Here is a 24,198-nt window from a genome sequence, read left to right on the forward strand (position 1 = left end):
TCCTTCAGAGGAGAAAACCCACTGATCGAGGCGACGACGACGACGACAACCAACGCAGATGTACGCACAGTTACGCCGCGGGCGGCTCTGCGTGATCGTGTCCATCTGACAAAACCCAACCTGACACGTTGATACTCGGAGCCGCAAACCGTTCATCCAAAAAAAAAAAAAAAACCCTCACCACCGTCGCACAGCATGCCACTCAACTTGGCCAATTTTAATTACCAGGAGAAGGGGTGCTCTGCACTCTTCAGTTCTGCCTCAGCAGAGATTTGTCAAGATTAATTGAATTTGCTGCTGCTAATCGTTCTGTAATGCCCCATCGTTCACGTCTGGCTGCAAATGCAGGGCATCATCCCCGAGCTGACGCCAGTTTCTTTTTTTTAAAACTTGGGCTTGTCCGGACAAACGGGTGAATGATAGAGAAACGATATGTACAAAAAAAAAAGGTTGCAGGGCGGTGGAGTCCGTCGGTGATGTTTGCGTCTGACGGGGTCGCCTTGTGTGTGTGTGCGTGTCACCGAGGCCTCCCCGTGTTACCAGTCGGTGGAAACACCGAGGTGACAGCCGGAGCTGAGTTGACAAACACACACCTTCTGACAGCTTCGCTGAGATAGGACCACGCGATGTCTGCGCAAGCGGCCCGGAACCGCCTCGGCTTGAAACGTTACGTCTGCCAACCAAAAAAAAAGGGAAAAAGTCACATCATATTTCATCCGCCCTCCCCCTGAAAAACACATTGCGTTTTTGCCTTTCACTCGGAACAAAGTGAGACTAAAAGCTCGACTTCACTCTCATTTCACACAGTCACACCCTCCTGAAGACGACTCCTACACACACACACACACACACACAGCTGCTTTTACTGCAGTGGAAAACTCTGATGCTGGAGATTTAACACAGATGTTTAACAAGTCAAAGTAAATCTGCCCCGGCAAGAGAACCTCTCGGCCCCCTCAGCGCCCTCCTCCTGGACACGGTGCTACATCATTATTGATTCCTGGCGCTCTCCGTCGCACCCCCTGCTAGTTAACTAGCCGTGATTTATCTTTTTTAATAAGCACCCGCGTACCTAATGGCGAATTCTCTCATTTCTCTTGAGCTCCCTCTAGAGGTGTGGAGTAAAACTGCACCCAGCTCACATCGAAGCAATTATATTGTATTTAAAGCATGAAATAACACTAACGCTAGATCTCCCAAGATGCATTTCAGTCTTCATGCATCAAAAATGTCACAATTTATCCACAAGTTGTACAGAAAAACCAACTACTCAACATAATTATTTTATTGGCTGGATCAGATGACGGATGTAAGGAGGAGTCTGACCATGAATAGATCTGAAAGTAAGAACCAGAATTTTTAAAGTTGATCCTGAAAGAAACTGGAAGCCAGTGAAGAGTTTTAAGGATCGGAGAAATGTGAGTTCTCCTACTAGAGAAGGTCAGAATGAGTGTTTTTTATTCATTTCTTAAAGGCAAAACAAATAGTTAAGGCAGTCAGGGAATATTCAATGGTAGAAAATAATACAAATTAATTAATGTTTGGACAACAAATTGTTTCTTTATTTTATGCTTTAAATAGTAGTAAATTAGTACATCTGCTTAGCACTGAATTGTCCGGGGGGGTGACGCGCAAGAGACGATTCATAAAAAGTCAGTAGTTGCAAGAACATGTATTTTTAATATTAAAAAGCTTGTTCAGCCAAGACATGGTCTTTGCTATAGAAATATCCTCAAAATGTACGGCCAGCCGGCCATTTGCAACCCCTGGCATGATGCACTGCGGCCTTCCATTTATCAATCTGTCTAAGGAGTGACTCCATTTTCATTTAACGTCACATAGATAAACAATTAATATCATCACATCAAATGCCATCATTAACATAGTTTTAATTCGACTGATGAGATGCAACAGATAAACAAAAATAACAACTTGATAAAATCGCTGGAGCAAAACTACACATACAATACGTCCATGGAAAATTGGACAACAAAATATAAATACATTTATTATAATCGTACTTCTGAAAGACCCCCCCCCCGACCCAGCTAGTGGCCCAATCTCCACTTGACTTCTGGTCAATTGACTTGAAGACCCCTGCTCTGGACTTTATTTTGTGCCAAAACTGCATTCATACAATTGCTTTAAATGACAACACATATTCATTTTCATTGCAGTAACAACCTTCTCCTCCAGCCTTCCCGTAATATAGTCGTATGTGTTCTGGAATAATGGATGAAATCGTACAGCAGGGGTCTCAAGAGACTGATTTGCTGTTATTTCATAATATATACATTCATACCATCGATACATTTTACACAGCAGCCAGTGTTGGCTTGTCAACCGACGGGATAATGATGTTTCCAGTGGGGGGGAGAGTCACCCAAGAAGACTTTGATGTAGCTGAAAAACTGAAGTTTTATAAATATGTATCGGGGCACCATTAGATGTGGCTCTCATAAATGTTTAGGCGATGACAAGCAGCAGGCTTCTCTAAGCCTTGTGAAAGTGTGGGGGGAGTGAATTCCTAGCATGAAAAATGCAAACAAGAGTGGTGAGAGCTGAGGATCACCTCCATCTGTCAGAAGTGTGAAAGAGACCAAAGTTGTCCTGCGGTATCTCTGCTGCGGGAGTGTTTTAGTGTGTGTGTTTCTACACTCATTAGTGTTGGAGGAATTGATAGGGCCGTGGAAGGCACTGAGCAGAGTGATTAAGGCCAAAGAGGGCAGTGGCTTATTCCTCAAAAGGATCTCCTGAAAGATAAACCCCTGTATGAAAAACAAGCATGATTGCCTTAAACTAACCCCTGCACTCACCTTCTGTCATGGCGGTCGAGCTAGTTTCCACGTGTACTTCCTTTGTGGTCGAGGCATGTGTTTCCTCAGGTGCCTGTGATGCTTCTCTCTGTCCTTGTAAGTGTCTTCTTTTTCCAGGCCAAGAAAAAGCAAGAGAGACATCTTCCGCATCGCAGAGTCAACTTCTACCTCTCCGCAGCTTCTTTATTTCTTTCTTTCTTTCTCTCCTCCATCACATCCATTCACGCCATCGACAAATATGATCGACTGCTGTTGTGTCGCTAAAAGAGAAGACGTCTGAAGATAGTCGTCGCTTTCAATGGGGAAAAATTCCGACATAGAACCTGGGTTATCTTAGGGTAACCTTCGCCTGGTTATAGACCATTCACAAACATGCGTTTCCTGGTTCTAACCCAGTAGATGTTGTTCATCGTAGTATGGAGGAACATCAGACAACCATAGGGTTATCTTTCTGTCCAACTAATTTGTGTTTTTTCAACATTGTAGTTTTGCAGAAAATGGTTGCAGGGTAAGTAAGTAAGTAAGTAATATTTATTTATATAGCGCTTTCCAGACCAGGGTCACAAAGCGCTTTAACAATCAAAACAATATTCAAAAAAGTATATACTTTAAAGATCAAGATAATACTGAGAACAACACAGGAGTTCCAGAAAATCAAGGAAAAGCCTGAACAAATAGAAATGTCTTAAGATGTTTCTTAAAGGAGTCAGTAGATCCATCAAGCGCAAAGGGAGAGGAAGATCGTTCCAAAGCTTAGGAGCAACAGCCTGAAAAGATTTCTCTCCTCTGGTCCTGAGCCGTGTTCAGGAACCATCAGTAGATTCTGATCCACAGACCTCAGAGCCCGAGCTGGGGTGTAAGGCTGGATCAGATCAGTGATGTAAGGAGGAGTCTGACCATGAATAGATCTGAAAGTAAGAACCAGAATTTTAAAGTTGATCCTGAAAGAAACTGGAAGCCAGTGAAGAGTTTTAAGGATCGGAGAAATGTGAGTTCTTCTACTAGAGCGGGTTAGAATTCTCGCTGCAGAGTTCTGAATCAACTGCAGTCGAGACAGATCCTTCTTGTTAAGACATGAAAACAATCTGTTACAATAGTCCAGACGAGAAGAAACAAACGCATGGATTACTAGGATAGCTCCAGATCATGGGTACTCCAACTGAATTTCCCAAACAAACTTTTGTTATTATTCACGACTATATCTAAGATACATCTAGCTAACAATTAAATCAATTTACTTGTGATGGCTAAGACATACAGAACTGGGCAGAAGTTTGGCCACACCTTCTGGGCTCATTCATGACTGATCTTAATTTCTTAAAGTCATGATGGTCACTCATTTCTCTTTACTAAGCTGATTAGTTCTTTCCATAAAACGAGTTATACGGCAGTCCAATAGGACTGTATTGAACGGATTTCTAAACAACTCAACTTGTGTTCTATTATTTTCGCTTGGGTGACATCCTATTTCTACCGGGGGCTACTACACTCGCTACCCTAAAAAAAATAGTCTGGGATCGCTTGTACCGCTTCCGTTTAGAATTCGAAATCAGGTGATGAAGGGATCATGTGGTCATCATGTGGTCCACGCTGGTGCAACTCTTCCGATTGGATGACCCCCTGGATGACCCTTCCATACCGCGATCCAATCAGATCGCCTTATAATTCACTTGACCGTGTTGTTGTGTTGGGCTTAGAAATATGCCGCAAGGGCGAGAACGTCTTTCCCGGTAAGAAAAGCTTTCAGTGCCTCATGTTGCTCACGTTTCAGCTCGTCTAAATCAAGCAAGAACAGACGAAATGGCCTGTTAGATCAAGCTACTAGTATCGCTAGCGTCGGCCATGTTGATGATAATGCGAGGCCCCCGACAATGGGGCGGAGATAGCAGGGACCAATCAGTGCGCTCCGTCCAGAGTTGGGACAAAATTTCGAATTCCATAAGCAAGCGGGTCAAGCGATACCCAGACTATTTTTTTCTGGTATCGAGTTTAGTAGCTCCCTGTAGAAATAGGATGGCACCCAGGCTATCCATTCATAAGGCAACACATTTCACAAAGTACCTTGAAATGGCCCACGTGTGAAGTAAAAGCCATTTCAGGTGACTATATTTTGAAGGTCGTGAAAAGAATGCCAAAAGTCTACATAACAGTTATCAGAGAACAAAGTGGCTACTTTAAAGAAACTACACTATAAAACAAATTTTCCGTTATTTCTACTACTATATTGTTAAGTACAATTGCATGTGTTCATTCATAGTGATGATGCATTCAATGAGAATATATTATGTAAATAATCCAAAAAGTAAAGGAAAAAAAGGTAAAAGCATATCAATGAGATATAGGCATAGGTCAAGGGAGGCGAAGAAGAAAGTGTGGACATGGTGGAATAGGTGGATGTGACTAACAGGTCTCAACCACGCTGGAATACTTTCGCAAGTCCAGAAAGTATATGGATATTGGTTGTATTAGTGTTTGAAAGCTTCGTATTATTCATATTATCAAAGGTTTTCTTTACCCATATATGAATAGAATCCATTCAAAATACAGATTATAATACAAACAATCTCTTTTGACTGACATAATAGTCAATAAACAAGTGTTTATTTGGATGCAAAGATAATTGCTAGAAAATCAGTATACCGAGCAAATACAATTCTGTGAATAGATGTTTATAGGTTTTAGAATCAGTGGGAAAACAGCTCCTCATTAAGAGTATAATGTTTCTAGTTTAGACACGTGGTTTATATGATATTAACCCTTCATCAAATGAAGATAAAAAAGAGGCATATTAATGTGCGTCGACATCGCGTTTATTGACACCTTTGCTCAATGACAGGGAGTCGCACGTTTAAAAGCAAGAGCCCTGAAGGATTTGTTAGAATCGTTTGTTGAGCCAAATCTAATTAGAATGGTTTAATTTGTGAGCCCACCGATGTAAGTAAAATGAAAAGCAGGAAAATAATTCACCTCAATGGTGGCTGATGTGAGCGTCGCCTGAAAGCATCCCCGGCCCTGTTGCCATAGAGACCACTACAGTCTCGGATGTTTATTGGACACTCTCTCAACCTAATGATTCTACTCACTGTTGGTGGGCTTTCTCTAACCCAACCCCCCCCCCCTGTGAGCTCCGCCGAATTCGCTGTCACCGGGGCCTCACCCCTCCGGACTTAACTTGGCTACCCTTTTTTTTTTTCCCACAACTTCAGAGATGTTGTTTGTCCAGTTTGATCTTGGCATATGATGATAAATGATCCGCCGATGCTGAGCCCCTGCCAAGATGTAAGGTCATACCCTACACAGATCAAGCCGGTGTTGTTAAGACTCCCTGGATTCTTTGTGTCTGGCTCACATTTATTTCCTGTTCTGTCGACGTAACCTTTGATTTTCTGTATGCCCCCCCCCCCCCCCCCCCCCCCAGAGATTGGGGGACAATGTCGCTTAGATCCCAGACATACCTGACGATTGACACTCTTTTCTACCCGGACGTACCAGTAACGTTGACACGTCTCTTACCCCCGGAGACATTTTGTCGCGCAAACATTGCTATAACGCCTGTGGTAGTCTTTTGCTCCCACCAGCCCCCCACCCTCGCCTTTAGTCTGATCGCAGAACGCCGACCTCAGCTGGAAATCGCACTGCATCTGGATACCATATCTCACCTGCTGGTGTCAAGCCTAGCGCGAGTGAGAACGCCGAGCCGCCAACGCATACAGTTGTCTCGTCCCCAATTTATCCCCTTTCACACCCTGTCAAATCCTGGCTTCATTCTGCTGTTTTTACTCAAAGATCGAGCCTGAGCCGGGGCAGTCGCCCGCTCGCCATCGATTGGTCCGTTGATGAGTCCGGGGCGAGTTTCTGCAGCTTATGTGCTCAAAACAAAAAAAAGCAGCATTTTCTGCTCACCTCTGAGAATCTCCCTCAGAAGAAGATTTTTTTTTTTTTAATGAACTAATTTCAGCCTTTTTCACACATTTGGCTTGAAAAATAGAATGATGGTAGATGTGATTGTAGCGACTTAAAATATCTTTACATTATCAATGCAAAATCTTTAACTATACTAAAAATCACCGGGAAAATGTTCACCTAATACGAATTTAAAAAATGCGCGTTATTTGGCAAACCGTGTTTGTGCTAATGCATTAGCTTTGTTACTGGAAACTAGTTTAACATACTGTTGGTTACAAAATACACTAAAACACAGAATGAAACCCAAAGGTTGAGGGTTTGAAGACCAAATTCCAGCACCAATGGATCAACAACTTTCATCGCTTCTTTATAAATATATTTTTGAGTTGTTGAGCAAAAGCAGTTTAAGCAGGATTAGCTTTAGTGCTGGAAAGTATTTTACATTTTAACATTTTTGGTGGTTAATACACTTCAAATACAAAGTTAAACTCCGAAGTCGAGGGTTTGAAGTTCAAATTCCTGCAGCGATATATGTACAAATGTTATATTTCACTTAATAACGACAAGATATGTTAGCGTTGTTTAGAAATAACAGTTCATGCGAAAGCATCTTTAGCTTTATTGCTAGAGAGTAGTTTTAAATTCTCTTCCTGATTCACACACTTATATACACAATTAAATGAATTAGGCTTAAAGACAAAATTCCAGCAGTCGATCGACAACTTTAAGATTTGTGGTTGTTTTTTTTTAGCAAAAAACAGTTTAAGCTCAAGCATTTGCTTTGATACTGGAAAGTAGTTTGAAGTATTGTTGGCAACTTACACACAGAAAAACACACAAAAAATGAAAATTCCACAACTTTCATCTCTTTATTAAAAAGACAAGATATTTTTGCGTCGTTGAGCAATCACAGTTTTTTGCTAAAGCATTTTCTTTGTTACTGGAAAGTATTTTAAAATACTTCTGGTGATTAACAAACTAAAAAAATAACCCAGAGGTTGAGGCTTTGAAGATCAAATTCCTGCAGCAACTTTCAACGCTTTATTAAATACAAGATTTAGACGATTTTGACCTAACGCTAGCGCTAACCCCGGTAGATGAATCACGTTTAGCAAACGTTAAACAATCTAGTCCTCAACCCACGAATGCTTCTCATTTTCATCCACCATTTCTCTCGCTCTCTTTCTTTCTCTTGCTCCCACAGCTGAAGAGGACTTCGACGGACCCTTCTCTCCAACAGGTTCCGATGCGGTCCAGACAATCCTGAAGGGGGCGCTAGAGGGATGTGGCAAATCAGACGGGTGGAGGTGGGGTCGAGAATGTGGTGTTGTTGTTTGGGGGGTGGGATATGAAGTCGACTTGAGCCAGGCCATCTTTCCCTCCTCATTTTCCACGAGAAAAAAGAAAGTTTATTCCGAGCGAGGCCAGCTTAGCCGCCAGAGATGCTTGAAAAGAGAGTAAGACAGAGAGACAGCGTTTTATTTAATCTCAATTTTTCTCTTTTTTTCCTGCACCTGTTTTTCTTTCATTCTCTTTGCTTTCCCTCTGACTGTCTCTCTTACTGTCCCTACTGTCTTCCTCTTTATCTTTCTATCTCCTTTTTTCCGATGCTTGAATAGAAGTGGATCAAAAAGGTAAAGACCACAATGAACATAACAACCACAGCTCGCCCCTTCCTCCCTCCCTCCTCCTCCTCAGCCCTTGTCTCCCTCCCTCCCTCCTTCCCTCCCTTCCTCCCCCCATACTCCCTCCTAACCTCCAGCACCTTGTTTAGTGCTCATGTTCGATGTTGATGTACCCCCTTTTTTTCTTTCTCGGTCTCTCAGCGCTTCTTCTGCCCTCCTCTTTTTCTATCGCTCTCTGACTTATAACCAAAAACTCTAAAATCCTTCTAGATTTCCATCTTGGTTCTGATGACACCAGCCTGACCTGCATGCATGCACACACACACACACACACACACACACACACACACACACACACACAGACCGGTCACTGGCACAAGTGTACACTAACATACCCAAAAGTATTTCAGGCGATCAAGCTGCTTTCTGTGAGAGATAAACTGGAAACATTCTCATGTACATCTTGATTTAAAGCAGTACTACTGAGGTTTTTTTCTGATTCTGACTTTGGGTTTCTGTTGCTGTTGTTGCTGTCGTCAAATAAAAGCAGTTAACAAGGATTGTCACTCAACGATTCCTCCTTACAGATGGTTAAAATTTAGATGGTAAGACATATTTGGATGACTTAAAATGGATGGAATCATATTGTTTTTGTGTAAATAAAATATAATCTTGAATCAAATCTACTTCATGCACCTTCAGGGTTAAACGTTTATTTTATCTGTAAGATTTTTAAAATAAAATAAAATCTTCAAGCAGGTAAATCAACAAAGGTATGTTATTATATGGAGGGGAAAATAGTCTTTCTTAGTTTTCAAATATTGGTTTGCAATGGAATATTTGCCAGTATTTTTTTTTTCACTTTCAAAACACACAAATAACAATTAAATAATCTTTCATTTATAAACGTTTTTAGGAGATATTTTCTCAATTGTCTTAATGATAATTAAAGGGTAAGTTCACCCAAAATTCAAACTTTTTCTACTCACCCTAATTTTGACGAGTTGAGATTATTTCTGTTCTGTGGTCTGTTCCTTTTTAGAGTTAGAGACAAAAATGTTTGTTTATTTTAATGTAGCAACTGGAGCTCAGTTGTCTTCATCTTTATCCGAAAAGATACTTCAAAATATCCAAATACCTCCATACTGCTTGTATGTAACGTCCATCTTGAATTGAAGCATCAACATGGAGGAATTGTTAGTAAAAACTTAAAAAAGGCTTTATTCTAAACTTGTTTTTACTCTGTGCTGCTAGGCTATCAGCCTAAAATGACAGAAAATACTCCAGGTAAGTTTCGTGAGTGCTTCCAGTGTACTGCCTACACAGGAAACGCCGGTAATATTTACTTCCTGTCAGTGTAGGATGTAGGCCTAGCAGCTAGCCTAGCACCTCGCCTAGCAGCTAGCCTAGCAACTAGCCGAGTAGCTAAACAAGCACATAGCCTAGCAGCTAACCTAGCAGCTAGCCTAGCAGCTAACCAAGCACCTAGCCTAGCAGCTAGCCTAGCAGCTAAACGAGCAGCTAGCCTAGCAGCGCCGCTAAAAACAACCTTAAAATATAGACTTGTCGAGGCTTCAATACAAGATGGACGCTACAGACAAGCAGTTTTGAGGTATTTGGATGTTTTTAAGTTGCTACATTAAAATAAACATTCATTTTTGCCTATAACTCTAAAAAGGAACATATTACTCTGACGATAACCTCAACACCAGTCGACATGAGGGTGAGTGGACAATTTATCACTTTTAGCATCTAGCATTCTTGTTATTATATAGAGTAGAATAACTAAGAATCTAAGATAAAGTTCTTAAGAGTCTGTGACGCACCAAACTCAGCGAATAGCGACCTGTTATTTGTCAAGGGATTACTGAGCTTGAGTTTAGGACGACAGATCAAAATGATCCTGACAGTGAGACAGGTCGGCTCAGCATAATTTGTAAAAAAAAAAGATTAATTAGCTTCTCAGATGTAAAAAAAAAAAAAGCTGAGTAAGATCTACACTTGTTCATCTGTTCTCACGAGGAAAGTCTTCTTCTCAAGTTCGACGAAGCAATCGTGCGTCACGGCGACGGCAGCGACACAGTTTCCGACATTTATTTTAAAAAAAAACAACAAGGTTTCTCACGTTAGTGCTGCTTTAACGCCATTCATGTCATCTCATGAATGACAAAAATCTTTTTGTCCATCACTTCCAAAAAAAAACAAAAAACATCTACTTGTTGACACGACGGACTCACACACACACCAATGTTTCACGTTTCTCATCGAGCAGTGTGTCACTCATTCCTCTCTCACTCTCCGGAGGTAAGACATAAAAAAAAAACAAAAAAAACAACTTCTTCTTCTTCCTCTGCATCTCTCAGCTGCTATTTTCCATGATGATGCTATTCCTTCTTTTCTTTCAGTCTGACTGGAACATTTGAGAGATTGTCACTGTTTTTGTTTTGTTTTTTAATCAGAAATTGCTCCAGACACACAAATAATTGACACTATCCCATTTCCAGGTGCTTCAGTGTCTTACCTTCATTCTTTCTCTGTCCTTTTTTTTTCTTTTCGTGAATCACTGTTTCATCTTTACTTACTCACCGTCTTAAACCGTCACTGTCAGAGCTTGTTTTCTCTCGCTTTCACTCACGTTGGTTTATCTCTCAGATCACATCTGGCCATCACAACAGCTGAAGGCACTTTTTACTTCCTCTTTACTTGCTCACTGCCTCCTCCTTTTTTTTTCTTTTTTTTTTTGCTATCATAATCACACATCAAACTGTGAGACCATCTATATGAGTCTATTCCTCCTGGTTTCAGGGATGTGAAGAAGGAGTTCTAAAATCATAATGAGAGTATGCGAACGCTCCTTGTACTACTTCGACAAGAGCAGTACAATCGGCCAGACTGAGGCTACGTAATGAAAACACAGGGTACACATATGACCAAAAAATACATCACAAAACATGTACTTACATGATTGGATGGCTAGGGATGTTAGAAGTCATTGTTACACATTTTTCACGATATTGAAAAGCAATGAATTTTTTACATTTTTCATATCATACTTTTTTGATTCCTATAGTTATTTAATTTAGTTAAAAGTTCAAAACAGTTTTTTTAAAGTAATATAATTCTATTTTTTATTTCATTCCTATTGTTTTTATTATTTATTTATAATTAACATTCTAATATTAAGAGCTTTTTTTTTTCATTTTGTTTGTAATTAAACTTCAGGTCACTAGATGACAGCAGCCATTAAGTCCTACGAAGCTGAAAGGGAAAATTAAATCCTGCTAAATCCCGGCAATGACTGAGGACGAGAGGATACAGTCAACTCCAGCAGCTTTTAAAGCTCAAACTTGGATATATTATGGTTTCAAAACAAACAAAAGCAATTACGACTTTGTCAAGAGTCATGTGGTCTGTAAATTCTGCATCACCTGAGTCAAGTACTTAACTATACTACAAGTATATACTTGTTCTTAAAGTATCACAATATATCGCAGTATCGTTGTCCCTGTACTTATTACCAGATTCTTGCCCATACACACCTCTATGACTGACCTCCCTAGTGTAGGTTTTGACTGAAGGAATGAACTCTTAATAGACTGACTTCATCAACTGGTTTTACGAACCCCCTTTTTGTCTTCATTAAATTTCCCGCTTCGGTTTTTTTTCTTGTGGACACACACCTTTCGACATGCTTTGTACTCACGTGTTGTATTAACTGCTCCCCCCCCCCCTCCTTCACTAACACAATGAGACAAACAAAAACCCTCACTAGCTCATCCTCCCTCGTCCACTCCGTCTCATCATTCCCCTCTTACAGTCACCGATTGATCCGCTCATCGCCAGATTGGGACGAGGATGTGCCGTGCGACGATGTCAAAACGCTGTTCAATGAAATTTGTCAAACCCCAGCCCCTACTCTCAATGCTATTTTAAGAACACGCGCCTCCGCCACCCTCCTTCCCCATCACTCCCTTTGTCCTTTTTCTCACCTTTTCCCACTGACAGTCCCGCAGAGTACACATCATTACGGCTTTTCCCTTTTATCACCGCTCACAGCCACCGAACGCGCCATGTTTTTCTCACCTCTGGTTCTGCTCGCCTTGAAAAAAAGCAAACAGAATATTGTGCAGAACCTTTTTTTTTTTAAGAGAGAGAGGGGGGATTTGCTGCATCGGTGAGGTGCACGCAAGGACAATAGCGTGCGAGAAGATTGCCTCTCTCCACATGTGATTTTGGGGGGGGGAAGTGAGTAGCCATTGCACCCTTTGATGGGAGAGCAAAGGAGCGACTGCAAAATGAAGCGATGGGTCGCTATAGAGACGATGAGTCAGGCAGACCCGCCTCATTAGGGATGACCCGTCGCACACCGGCGAGGAGTCATGTGACCGCGGCCGGCGAGCAGACATCCCATCCTGTGGCACGAGGAGATAGGGAAAGAAGTGTGGGAATTGACTGTAACGCAGTCATTGTTAAGGAGGAAGGAAACAGAGTGCCGAGGGAGTCGGGCAGGTGGTCATGAATATAAATCACAAAAGGCTACTTCCCCGGACCTTTATGGAGAGACAGCGCCGTTGGGGGGACGGGAGACCTGGGCTAATGTTACAGCTTTTGTCGGGCTCTACGACGTCAAGCTCTAGGACGGACCTTCTGTCGTCGGTCATATCTGCTGCCTCGGCATACGTGCCCCACACCAAAAAAAAAACTCCCCTGTCACTCAACGTCAACCTCGCTCAGCCAGATAACATTGGCGTCGGACACTATCTCCCGCCGACGCTCGTGAAGGCTGTTCTCTGAGGGGTTTGTTTGGGGTTGATAAAGTGGCCGGTTTGACACCTGCCTCTGTACCGTCCAACGACATTGTGTCCCTCACTCCATTGTCTGAGAACCTTCTGTGTGAGAGTGTGTGTGTGTTTTTATTCCACTGACCTTATGGCCTTGGGGTCTAAAAAAAAAAAAAGAAACAGAAGTCCCTCTTCGTTCTTTACGTCAATCTGAGCCGAATAACTCACTCGCCAATTCTCATTTCACAGGAAACAACCTTTTTATTATGCCGCTCTCTTCTAGTCGCCATAAAGAGGATTCAATCAAATCTTTCTTTATGTTTCTCGTCTTCTACCTTTTATCATTCAGGGCTGCGTGGATTTTCTACTTCCCAGCCACACTACACGTATAGACACTATTGCTTCCATTACCCAGCGTCAGTATAGCTTCGCCGCTATCAGCAGCAACTCTAAAAGCCTATTACCCGACCAGCATGGGGCTCCGAGTACCATGCCATACTCCAATTCCGCACCCTGTAGTCTGCATTGAGTAATTGCCAGTTACATGTGTAACAATCTGTGTGGGCTCGCTACAACCTAAGCTAACACAAACTGGCACTCAAATATCGGTTTCTAAGTTGTTGCAGTGGGTCACATTGATAGGCCCAACCAATGTTGAGATTTGAATATAAACCTAATTTTATCTTTAAATTTAAGATTGTTTTTTTTTTTCCATTTGTTGATGGAAAGCTCGACTTTTAGAGAAAAGATGTCTTTTGAATTGAATCCAAGATTTTCCTGGTCATATGACAGACTTAATAACGGTGATGTTTGGTGTAACTGATCCGATCCCAAATTTGTATGACAGACGTGAAGAGCAACAATGGAAAATTCGGGGTTTGCGAATCGATTTTTGGCAGATAAGATCGAAGGGAAATACTTTTGAGTTACATTGATGAACCGTTTTTTGCCTTGTTTCCGTTTTTTGTCAATTTAAAGTGACGTTTATAAACGGGTTCTCTACAGACTGCCTTAGTACTCTTAGTACTCATCCCAAGAGATTCAGTCTACTTTGGCTGTAATAAGTATCAGAAACCTTGCCCTATTCTTCTGTGTGTAGGTACATCAATTTCTCTGACGGGTAGTTGCGTTTAGATAGCTTTTTAGTGGTACTTGGAAAGCAGACTTCCAGTCAAGACCACCTTGGTTAAAACTAAGACACTATCAAGTATTTTCGAGAACTAGGCCAAGACCAATATTGTGGCCTTAGCAATGTCTTCAATGGGTTGTTGAATATTAGCTTAATACTTAGCTTAACATAGAATTTTGACATCTAGGCAGCGGCGGCAGGTTTGATACTGCTTTTTTTGGGGGGGGGGTTGCTACGTTGGTCTGATAACAAGACCATATACCAAAGAGACACTAGACCCCTAAGACCAAGGCCTTGAAAAAGACAGGTCTTGACATTATTTGCTGAATTTGTTTAGTCAAAACTTGTTCTCCATCTAAATTTGGAATCAGGTTTTATTCCATTTAAAATGTTAGATATCTATGCTGAATAATGAATTAACAAAGGAGTGAGATATCCCAAGATTTCTTTCACACGTCAGAAAGCCCGGCACATAAAATATCATTCTTGCAGACAGCACATAAATAAATAAAAAGGACATACAGCTGACCCAGGCCCGGGAAAGCGATAGCGGGGATTCCATTATTACGGCAGAATAGCCTTCGTGCGCTTGACAGTAATTGGCATAGTCGAGTGTTCCAGCGGCAGCTTGGGGTTTTAATCCCTGATAAGGTACGTTTCATTAGCCATATGGCTTGCTTTGTAAGGTAAAAGGTTTGCGGTAACTTCCCCTGGCTGACGAGTTTTCATCTGCAACTGAAATTAATCTATTAGTCTAACTATGCGGCGGACTTCCAGATGGTTCCCTCAACAGCTAACCTCCTCAGCCCGAGTGGGATAAAGCTCATGATATAATTCTTAATGCCTAATACTCCATTCACTCTGCGGTTTAACAGCCTCCTCTGCTGTAAGACTCTTCTGGCATCCCGCTGTTTCAATCACCCTGCCATAGTTCCAGAAAGACAGGAGGGCGGTAAACAGGAAGGCAGCGGGGGATCACTTTAGGGCAGAGGTCACCGTTAATGAAGACCCCAAGGCAGGTTTTTTATCGGGTGTAAAGCGTGGCCACTCTTTAACTTTTGACCACGGGTGTGTAAATTGGTCGGTGTGTGTGTGTGGAGGGGGTTCTCATGGCCCCTGTGACACCGAGCCCACCCCAAGACCAGGTTCATTAGAATTAGCTCTGGGGGCTGCTGATTGGCCAACAGCAGGAATCCAGAGGATGGAGAAGGAGTGAAGGGTTGCGCTGGTGGAGTAATGAAATGGGAAGTACAGCTCTGGGGGAGTTAAGATTTAGCAGTGAGGTGTTTGCCATAATAAGCACAGCCTGAAACCGTGCTAGCTGGTGTGCTAACATAAATACATCACATATTTGATAGTTTATTTATAATAATAATACATAAGACTCATAAAGCACTTTTCAAGATACTGGAAGACGCTTTCCAAAGACAGAAAACAAAGTAAAGAAAACAATGGAAATTTCAGTAATACCTACAGTATACCTAAAAGTAAGTAAGTAAGTAATATTTGTAGAGCGTTTTTTTCTAGAACAGGGTCACAACGAGTCAGTAGTTCCGTCAAACACAGAGGGAGAGGAAGATCATTCCAAAGCTTAGGAGCAGTCTGGAAGGATTTCTCTCCTCTGGTCCAGAAGCGTGTTCAGGAACCATCAGTAGATTCTGATCCACAGACCTCAGAGCCTGAGCTGGGGTGTAAGGCTGGATCAGATCACTGATGTAAGGAGGAGCCTGATCATGAATAGATCTGAGAGTAATAACCAGAATTTTAAAGTAAATCCTGAAAGACACTGGCAGCCAATGCAGAGTTTTAAGGATCGGGGGAAATGTGAGTTCTTCTACTAGAGCGGGTCAGAATTCTTGCTGCAGAGTTCTGAATCAACTACAGGCGAGACAGATCCTTCTTGTTAAGACATGAAAACAAACTGTTGCTATAGTCCAGACGAGAAGAAACAAACGCATGGATTACAAGTTCCAGATCATGTTAGGGGCGACATAGCTCAGATGGTAGAGTGGTTGCCTGCAGTCCAAAAGGTTGCAGGTTCAATCCCAGCTCCAGACAAGCTTGTGTCGTTGTGTCCCTGAGCAAGACACTTCACCCTGATTGCTCCTGATGGTGAACTTGGTGCAAGTGTGCATGCCGACTCACATCAGTATGTGTGAATGGTTGAATTTCCCCTCGCGGGACTAATAAGGGATTCTATATATATGTTGTGACAACACTTTCCTAAGTTTAGAGATTTTTCTCAGTTGAAGGAAACAGTTTCTGGTCAGTTTTCTGCAGTGTTGAACTAGAGACATGTCTTTGTCAAATACAACAGTTTCTCAGGCTCAGTTTGACAGACTGACCTGAAGTCACCCAAGTATTGACTCAACCCTGGAACCTTATCATCAGGAGCAATAACCAAACTTTCAGTTTTGTCCACAGTTAGCTGCAAAGTGTTTTCACTCAGCCGCTGTTTGATTTCTAGCGAACAAGCTGCTCAGCCTCTGGGGCTCAGTTGGATGTAGTAAATAAGGTGGAAAATTATATGTTGGGTGTTATACGAGAAGTTGAAGAGGTGAGTTTTGAGATGACTTTTGAAGGATGTCAGCGAAACAGTATTTGATGCAGTTCCAGAGGGCAGGGGTGGCGACAGTTTAGACTCAGTCCCCTATGGTGCAGTATTTTTTGGTCCTGATTATGGGGGTGAGGGTGTTGGCATTAGATAGTGAGCTACTACTTTCCCCGCCATACTCATGATGTCGGAGCGTATCCCTTTAAACAGCAAGAGACACCGCGGTTGTCGAGGCCAAATGGAGACGGATTCATAATTAAAGGCCGCGAAAGAAAAACCCAATTACTTTATATTACGCCACGGTCAATAACCCATTAGTATGCAAGTGAAGCTGAATTCAAGACACAGAATTATTATAGTGGCGAAATTATTTACCACAATTGGCGTAATTGTTGTGAATAATTGGATTTTTTAATGCCCCTCTGTTTATGGATTATGGCCCAAAGTCAGCCAGTCAGACTAGGGGCGGGCGAGGGGGGAAGAAAGAAAGGTTTTTGGCCAGAACCAAACTGATTTGAAAAAGAAAAATGAACAGAATTAATTAAGACCGGACGGAAACAGCCTGTAGCACAATTGAGCTTTCAGAGTTTGATTAGTCTGACCTGGCTTTGCAGCCATGCAGCTTTAAATATAGGCTCAAGTTTTGGTCAAAGTCGCACTATTTAAACTAAAGTTACCTTTTTTTTTTTAATTAATATTATGCTGCAAAGTGTCGCCAGATTTAATAATTAATAATAAATGTATATTATACTCAAATATCTTCTTATTAAAACACACTAATGGATCACCGCCTACTAAACAAAAATCCCATGATTCCACCTGGTTTTACTTTCATGTTACCAGACGGCTTCATTGGATTACTGACAGTGGACTTAATTCCATAAAAGCATTACGGATCCCTTGCCCTCTTCTTCGTCCCCGACTGCAGTCTTATTGTATCATGACAACTGACGACTTGCGTGCACGTTAATACTTATTTTGATGGAGTGTTCTTTTTGTGAAGGCAGGGAAGAGCTCGGATGTTTGTACTCATTTGTCCTTTGTGTTACCTTGAGGCAGAGATTTCCTCTTTCTTTACTGGGTCACCTAGATGGAGGGAGCGTCTACTGCCTTCTGCTTCATGTTTATTTCATTTTTTAAAGTATTGGATTTTTATGGTTGGACAGCAGTGACCCACTTTAATTAGGGTTTTTTTTTTTTTTTATTATTATTATTATTCCTTCGCAAAGTTAAGTTTAATACTTTTGGGAAGAACTTCAGTCACGTCAGATGTTTATGTTGTTGTTCAGAGAAATTTAATGTCAAATTTGGGCAGTTTATTTAATAAAACTAGCAATATAATGCTGAAAAAATATATTAAATGTTTTATTGTTATTATGTTGAAGATACAAAAAGTAAAGAATAATATTAAAAAAGAATTAAAGGGGCCAACATTTACTGTTTCGTACAAACCACTGAAAAAATAAATATAATAATTTATAAAAAATCTTCAATTTATCCATATATTCTAAAGAAAATGTTGTTTAATTGAATTTTGTATGTAAACATTTTCCTGTTTGATGAATACTAGTACATGACATGGTCAAAAAATATTTGTTTTTTTTTGTCCATCAAATACACATTTTCCGCCAGGAAACACAAATTCATGACAAAATACTTTAAAATTGTTATTATAATTCAATTTATTCTGTTGCGATAAGCCTTAATATGACACTAGCAACAGTTTAAGTCTATTTAAACCTGTTAAAGGGAAGATAACGTATTTAAAAGTTAAAACATGACCTTTGCAATTTTTAATTGAAATATATTTTATTGTTTTGTATCCTCTATAAATCCCCAGGCAACGCCGGGTAGTTCAGCTAGTATATTATAATGCAAATATGTATTAATAGATGCAACATACAATATTAATTCAGTTTAAACCAGTAAAAGCTGCTGTTTTTAAAGTCATAACTCTTACTTAGGAGGCAGTCCAGGGCAGGATGTGGCCCTCTTTGCTCAGATCTGGTTTAAGCAAGTCCTCGCTGTCGTTCCTCCTGAATTTGATTGTCTGCTTGTCTGGATATGTCAGCCATAAAAAAAAAAGCTGTTTCAAACGTGACATATTTCCTTCAGTTTTGTCCTTGCAAAGCGAACACCTCGGGCGTCGCCGACGAGCATTTCTGGTCTGACAATGGAGCCTGACGAGCCTCCTCCTGTATCGTTTGTGTCTCGGCTCGATTAGATTCCTTGTTTGGCGTCGGTTTTCCGGAGACGGAACCAGCTAATTCCTAAGTGGCGCGGCAACCACGGATCACCGGTCACCATCAAGTGCCAGAGGAGGGAATCTGTACTATTTTTTTTTTTTTTTTTTTTGTAAAGCTATTTGGATTCCAGACTCTTTGTAATATACTTTTGGATCCGATCCATCACGTTAACACTTTCGGTCTGTTTTTGTCCCGTTCTCTCTCAGTCCCTGACGTGGCTCGCTTGTAAATATGTAGCTCCGTGTCATCGGGGTCCAAACACCCCTGCAGTGTCCAATTAGTTTGGAGTTGGATGCAATCATGAGATGACCAGCAGGTGTCTGGTTCGACACGGAGCCAGCGAGCCACATAAATAAACTGGCAGAGGCGAAGTGGGGCGCTCCTCGGACGCTTTACTCTCTCGCTCGCTCGTACTTCCTGTGATGTCAGAGAGCAGAGGATGCCAGCAGCCTCTCTCATAGATCACCTGACGTGCCTGGTGGTCCCAAAACACAGTGGCTGTCAGGCGGGGGGACACAGCCAATTTACAGCGGTCCCCAGTGGATGACCTCCACCTGCCTAAAGACATTCTTTAGTCTGAGTTGTATCTTGGGGCTTCGACGTGTGTGTGTGTGTGTTTGTGTGAGTGTGTGTGTGTGGAACAAGATCCAAACACCATGTGTTTTTCATCACTGTATGTCCTTTAGAAACTCATTTTTTTATAGGTCGTTTTATGAAGAACTTGAATCTGTATTTTAACAGCAAATTTGATTAATTTTAAGACAATTATATAAGACGGACAACAACAAAAAATAGTGAGAAAATCTTCCTTTTTATTTCCACAAGTGTCTTCTTTAGTCGCTATATTTAACCATCGTGCTGCCAATGTACGTTTGGGGACGTAAAAGTTTCTGGTGCTATTTTTTTTTTTTAATTATATGTCTCTATTGGAGCCCTGTAAGTAACATTGAATTAGCCAAATTAAAAAAAAACAATTATAGTCCAAAAAATGTAAAACTAAGAGTACAGTTGAGGTTGACGTTTTCTTCATTTTATATAACAATTAAAAAAAACACTTAATTTTGAAAAATGCATCTCTCTACAATATATATGAAGATGTTAATAAGTCATTCATGCTTGAGACCTTGGGTCCTGGGGATGTTCAAGTCATCTACTGTAGCTTCAGGTATATGAAATATTTTTAAATAATGAAAATATTGTTGTTTATTTGGTCAATTTTTTTTTAAATCAATCAATTGGAAAAGAAGCCATTGTAAATAAATATGTTTGGTCGGGAAATTATTAGATTTCCTTTGTTAGTAAAAACTACCAAAACGTGTAGGTTTTTCATTGACATTAATAGCATTAAAATCATGCATTTTTAAATACTTCAACTAACTTTCTTTACGCTTTAAAAATAAAAATGAGAACATATGTTCACAGTTTAGTAAATGGACTGCTTAAAAAATGTTTTTGTAGACTGAGGGTCGGTACTTATTCGTAATTTTAAAATGTTTATTTTATACTTATGTTGTTAATTATGTTACAATAAATAGACGAGACTGGTTGATCCTGAGTGGCTAGTTTAACATATATATGTGTTGTTTAATATAATAAGTAAGTAAGTAACTTAAGTAAGTAAAGTAATTTTCATTTATATAGCGCTTTTCCACAAAGCACTTAAACAATCAAAACAATACTCAATAAAATATATACTTAACAGGTCAAGATAATACAATAACAAATAATTATCAAAGGTATTTCAACTATTTTCAGTGTTTATGTCGAATTAAACATGTGTGTTTGTAGCATGACTGTCGAGGAAATGTGTGTCTACATGTGTGTCTACATGTGTGTCCACATGTGTGTGTTCCAGCGACAGAACAAACCCCCCCAGAGAACATTCTTCCTACCTTCCTGAAAGCTTCTTTTTTTTTGCCCTGGATCCAAATTTGGACTCCTAATAAAACAAGTTTCACAATTATTGTTCTTCCTCCCGGTAGCGATGGTAGCACAGGCCCCTTTGAAGTTAAAAAAGAAAAGCACAATTGAATCAAAAGTAGGCCGAGATAAATTAGATTAGAGTCTAACGTCTAAACTGCTGCCGCAGCCAGAACTCTCTCTCTCCCGCCATTTATCATTTTTAGACACACGATGCTGATGTTCAACAAATGAGCTCTTATATCTTCCCTTTATTTCCAGATATGATAACGAACCTCATCTCGCATTTCCTCTTCCCATCACGTCCCTTCTTTGCTTTTATTCTAATTCATCTTTTTTTTTGTTCCATCTACAAGCGACTCCTTCTTCCATTCCCCCCCCCACCCCCCAACACACTTCCACGACTGCCCATAGGTGCCGATCTCGTGAGTTCTCGACCGAGACCACGTTTTGCCTGCATCTCTATTCAATATGACGCCTTTATTGTGTCAATAATCTGCATTTAATGGCTTCAAAAATGCATCTTTTTTGCTGAGCTGCACTAAAGTTTTGACATTCAAAGTTTAAACACGGATGCCCTTTGTAAAATCTTCCGGAGCAAATAACCATAAAAAATAAAAAATAATATTCTCTGAGTTGAAGTTCTTATCATCATTTCTTCTGCTGACATAACAATTCAGAAATTGAGGGACTTCAACTCAGAAGGAAGCTTGGTTTGCTCCAAACAAACTAGATTTTACAGAGGATATTAAATGTTGGTTACAAAATCTGTCCTAAAAACGGGGGTCGTTTGTTAAACAACTTCACCAACATGTGCAGCAGATAACGCTCCAAAACCCTGCAGAAATAAATTGTCATTTACGTTCCGGAAACCTTACTTACAGTCAGGCGGGCGACTGGCAGACGCATAAATCGGCACCTATATTATTATATTCTTGTTTTATTTCCCGTCGTAAAACACTTCCTCACTGCCGTTTTCTTCTCCCCCCCCATCTCTCTCTCTCTTCTTCCCTCTCTCTCTCTTTCTTTCTTCACCCACCACTCCTGCTCTGCTGCAGTCTTCGTCTGCCCGGGCAAGCTTCTGCAGGTGCTTCCGGCCAGTTCCCTGCAGGAGGCGGAGCACCAGGCGGGGGCGTGGTGCAAGGACCCGCTGCAGTCCGGGGACCGCCTCTACGTCATGCCCTGGACCCCGTATCGCACCGACGTGCTGTTCGAGTACAACTCCTGGGAAGACTTCAAACAGAGCAGATCCACCACCACCTACAAGTGAGCGCCACCTACTGTCCTGGATGACCGAACATGAACCCATTGATTTATAGTCTTTTTCCGCAAATACGGTTCGTAATGTGGTGCTTGAAAGGGACCTGATTTGGGACGGGAACCACATGGTGTCATAATGAATACATACACAAACCTTTTGGGGAAAAAAACACATTTTTTCTGCTCGATTTTAAATTTTTTTAAAGGTATTAATTTAATAAATGTAGTATATAATCAGAGCTATATCAATGCTAACATTTGATGGGATTATCTTTATTACTTAACCTTTACTACGTTGTACGAAGATAGAATCCTTTGATAAAATGGAGGACCACAGAATATTATCTCAAGGGTTCGCAAATGGCTTTAAGTCAAACCCCAGCTTCAAATCACCTTAACTATGCAGCGAGAATTCTGACCCGCTCTAGTAGGAGGACTCACATTCACATTTCCCGATCCTTAAAATTCTTTATTGGCTGCCAGTACCAACTCAGGTTTAAAGACTTACAAGACAAAAGAATAAAACTATCAATATATCATTTTAGAGTGTGGCCCTTATGTGTAAAATGTTGATCACACACTTTTTACTATTTAAAAATGTTAATCATATTCTGCTGAAGTATCTCTTTTTTAAGAAAAAAACAACATTTCTTTAATGTTTTTTACCTTAGTTTTTGAGTCCTCAAATCTATTAACAGTTATGCCCAAATGTTTATTTTAATTGTCTTATATTAACTTTTTATTCTTTTTTTTTCTTATCTCAAACTTTTTTGTGTATATTTCTTAACTTATTTTTAACAAAGTCTACTCATCTATTTTATCATGTCACCCCTTGTTCTTTTTAAAAATGGGCATGTGTTTTTTAAGATTCTTTTTAGAGAGTGATTTTACTGCAGAAGGAAAGGGACATTTCGCCTTTACCTCTTTAACCCACTAGTACGAAAACGTGTTCCTGATCTTGACACAGACATCAATAATTATGACACATTTTTAATTTTTGGTTTAATCTGGATTCTGTCTTGTTCTCGTCCAGGTTACCCAACAGAGTCGACGGCACCGGGTTCGTGGTGTACGACGGCGCCGTGTTTTACAACAAAGAGCGCACGAGAAACATCGTGAAATACGACCTGCGAACCCGCATCAAAAGCGGCGAGGCCATCATCACCAACGCCAACTACCACGACACCTCGCCGTACCGCTGGGGCGGGAAGTCGGACATCGACCTGGCGGTGGACGAGAACGGCCTGTGGGTGATCTACGCCACGGAGGCTAACAACGGCAAACTGGTGGTTAGCCAGGTGAGCGCGCTCGAATGACGCCGGACTGGATTATGTATTGCCGGAGTGGATTAGGCGGAAAAACTCATTTAAACATACAGAAAAGATCAGGAGATTGAATATTTTGTGCGTGCAAACATGTCCTCGTATTTGATGAAAACGAATCATCAAACAGACAGGATTTATCCTTTCTGACCTATTTTAGTCTCCAAGTTGAAATATCAAAAGGTACTATTTGATATAATCCACCACTCACAAATAGTTTTCAGTTTTTCAACACAATCCGACGTTCCCCCCGAGAGATTGTGTTTCTGGCAGAAGTTAAACCGTCCATACAGAGAACAGACTCCTTCCCCCCGAACTGGGAAAGTGAAAAACAATCGAGCAACAAGGGAACAAAGCGAGAGAGAGAGAGAGATTGTTCTCGTCATCAATCTCTTGTTTGTTTTCGGCTAAGTTCCATTAGTTTCCATGCTGTTTCCTCGCGGACGCGTACATATGCAGTTTGAAGGTACATTAAACACGAGAAGTTCCGCGAAAGAATACATCTTCTGCAAAGCAGAAGGTTTAACGACTTTGTTAATTCATCATTTAGACGCCAGTATCTGTCAACTCTTTCGCTCGGTAACTTGTAGAAGTTTGACAAAGTGGAACGGAGCAGTCAAATTTAAATGTGTGCTCGTG

The 24,198-nt window shown here is 40.8% G+C and overlaps 1 protein-coding gene and 1 long non-coding RNA gene across 2 annotated transcripts in view; one reads left to right on the plus strand and one right to left on the minus strand.

Moving 5' to 3' along the window:
• The window catches only part of adgrl1a (adhesion G protein-coupled receptor L1a), a 165,966-nt gene that overhangs the window by 103,600 nt on the left and 38,168 nt on the right, over positions 1-24,198 (plus strand). The window contains exons 5-7 of the mRNA XM_087808537.1: positions 8,342-8,356; positions 22,036-22,243; positions 23,271-23,535. Coding sequence (XP_087664663.1) covers positions 8,342-8,356; positions 22,036-22,243; positions 23,271-23,535 — 488 coding nt within the window. The remainder of the gene's footprint in view (positions 1-8,341; positions 8,357-22,035; positions 22,244-23,270; positions 23,536-24,198) is intronic.
• LOC148065056 (uncharacterized) lies at positions 7,566-9,640 on the minus strand. The gene is made up of 3 exons (XR_015713380.1): positions 9,486-9,640; positions 9,337-9,381; positions 7,566-8,167 (listed from the first exon to the last, which is right to left on the minus strand). It is a non-coding gene; the product is annotated as an uncharacterized LOC148065056 (long non-coding RNA).

This window comes from Callionymus lyra, chromosome 15, assembly GCF_982586985.1.
Source record: "Callionymus lyra chromosome 15, fCalLyr1.hap1.1, whole genome shotgun sequence".
Taxonomy (NCBI): domain Eukaryota; kingdom Metazoa; phylum Chordata; class Actinopteri; order Syngnathiformes; family Callionymidae; genus Callionymus; species Callionymus lyra.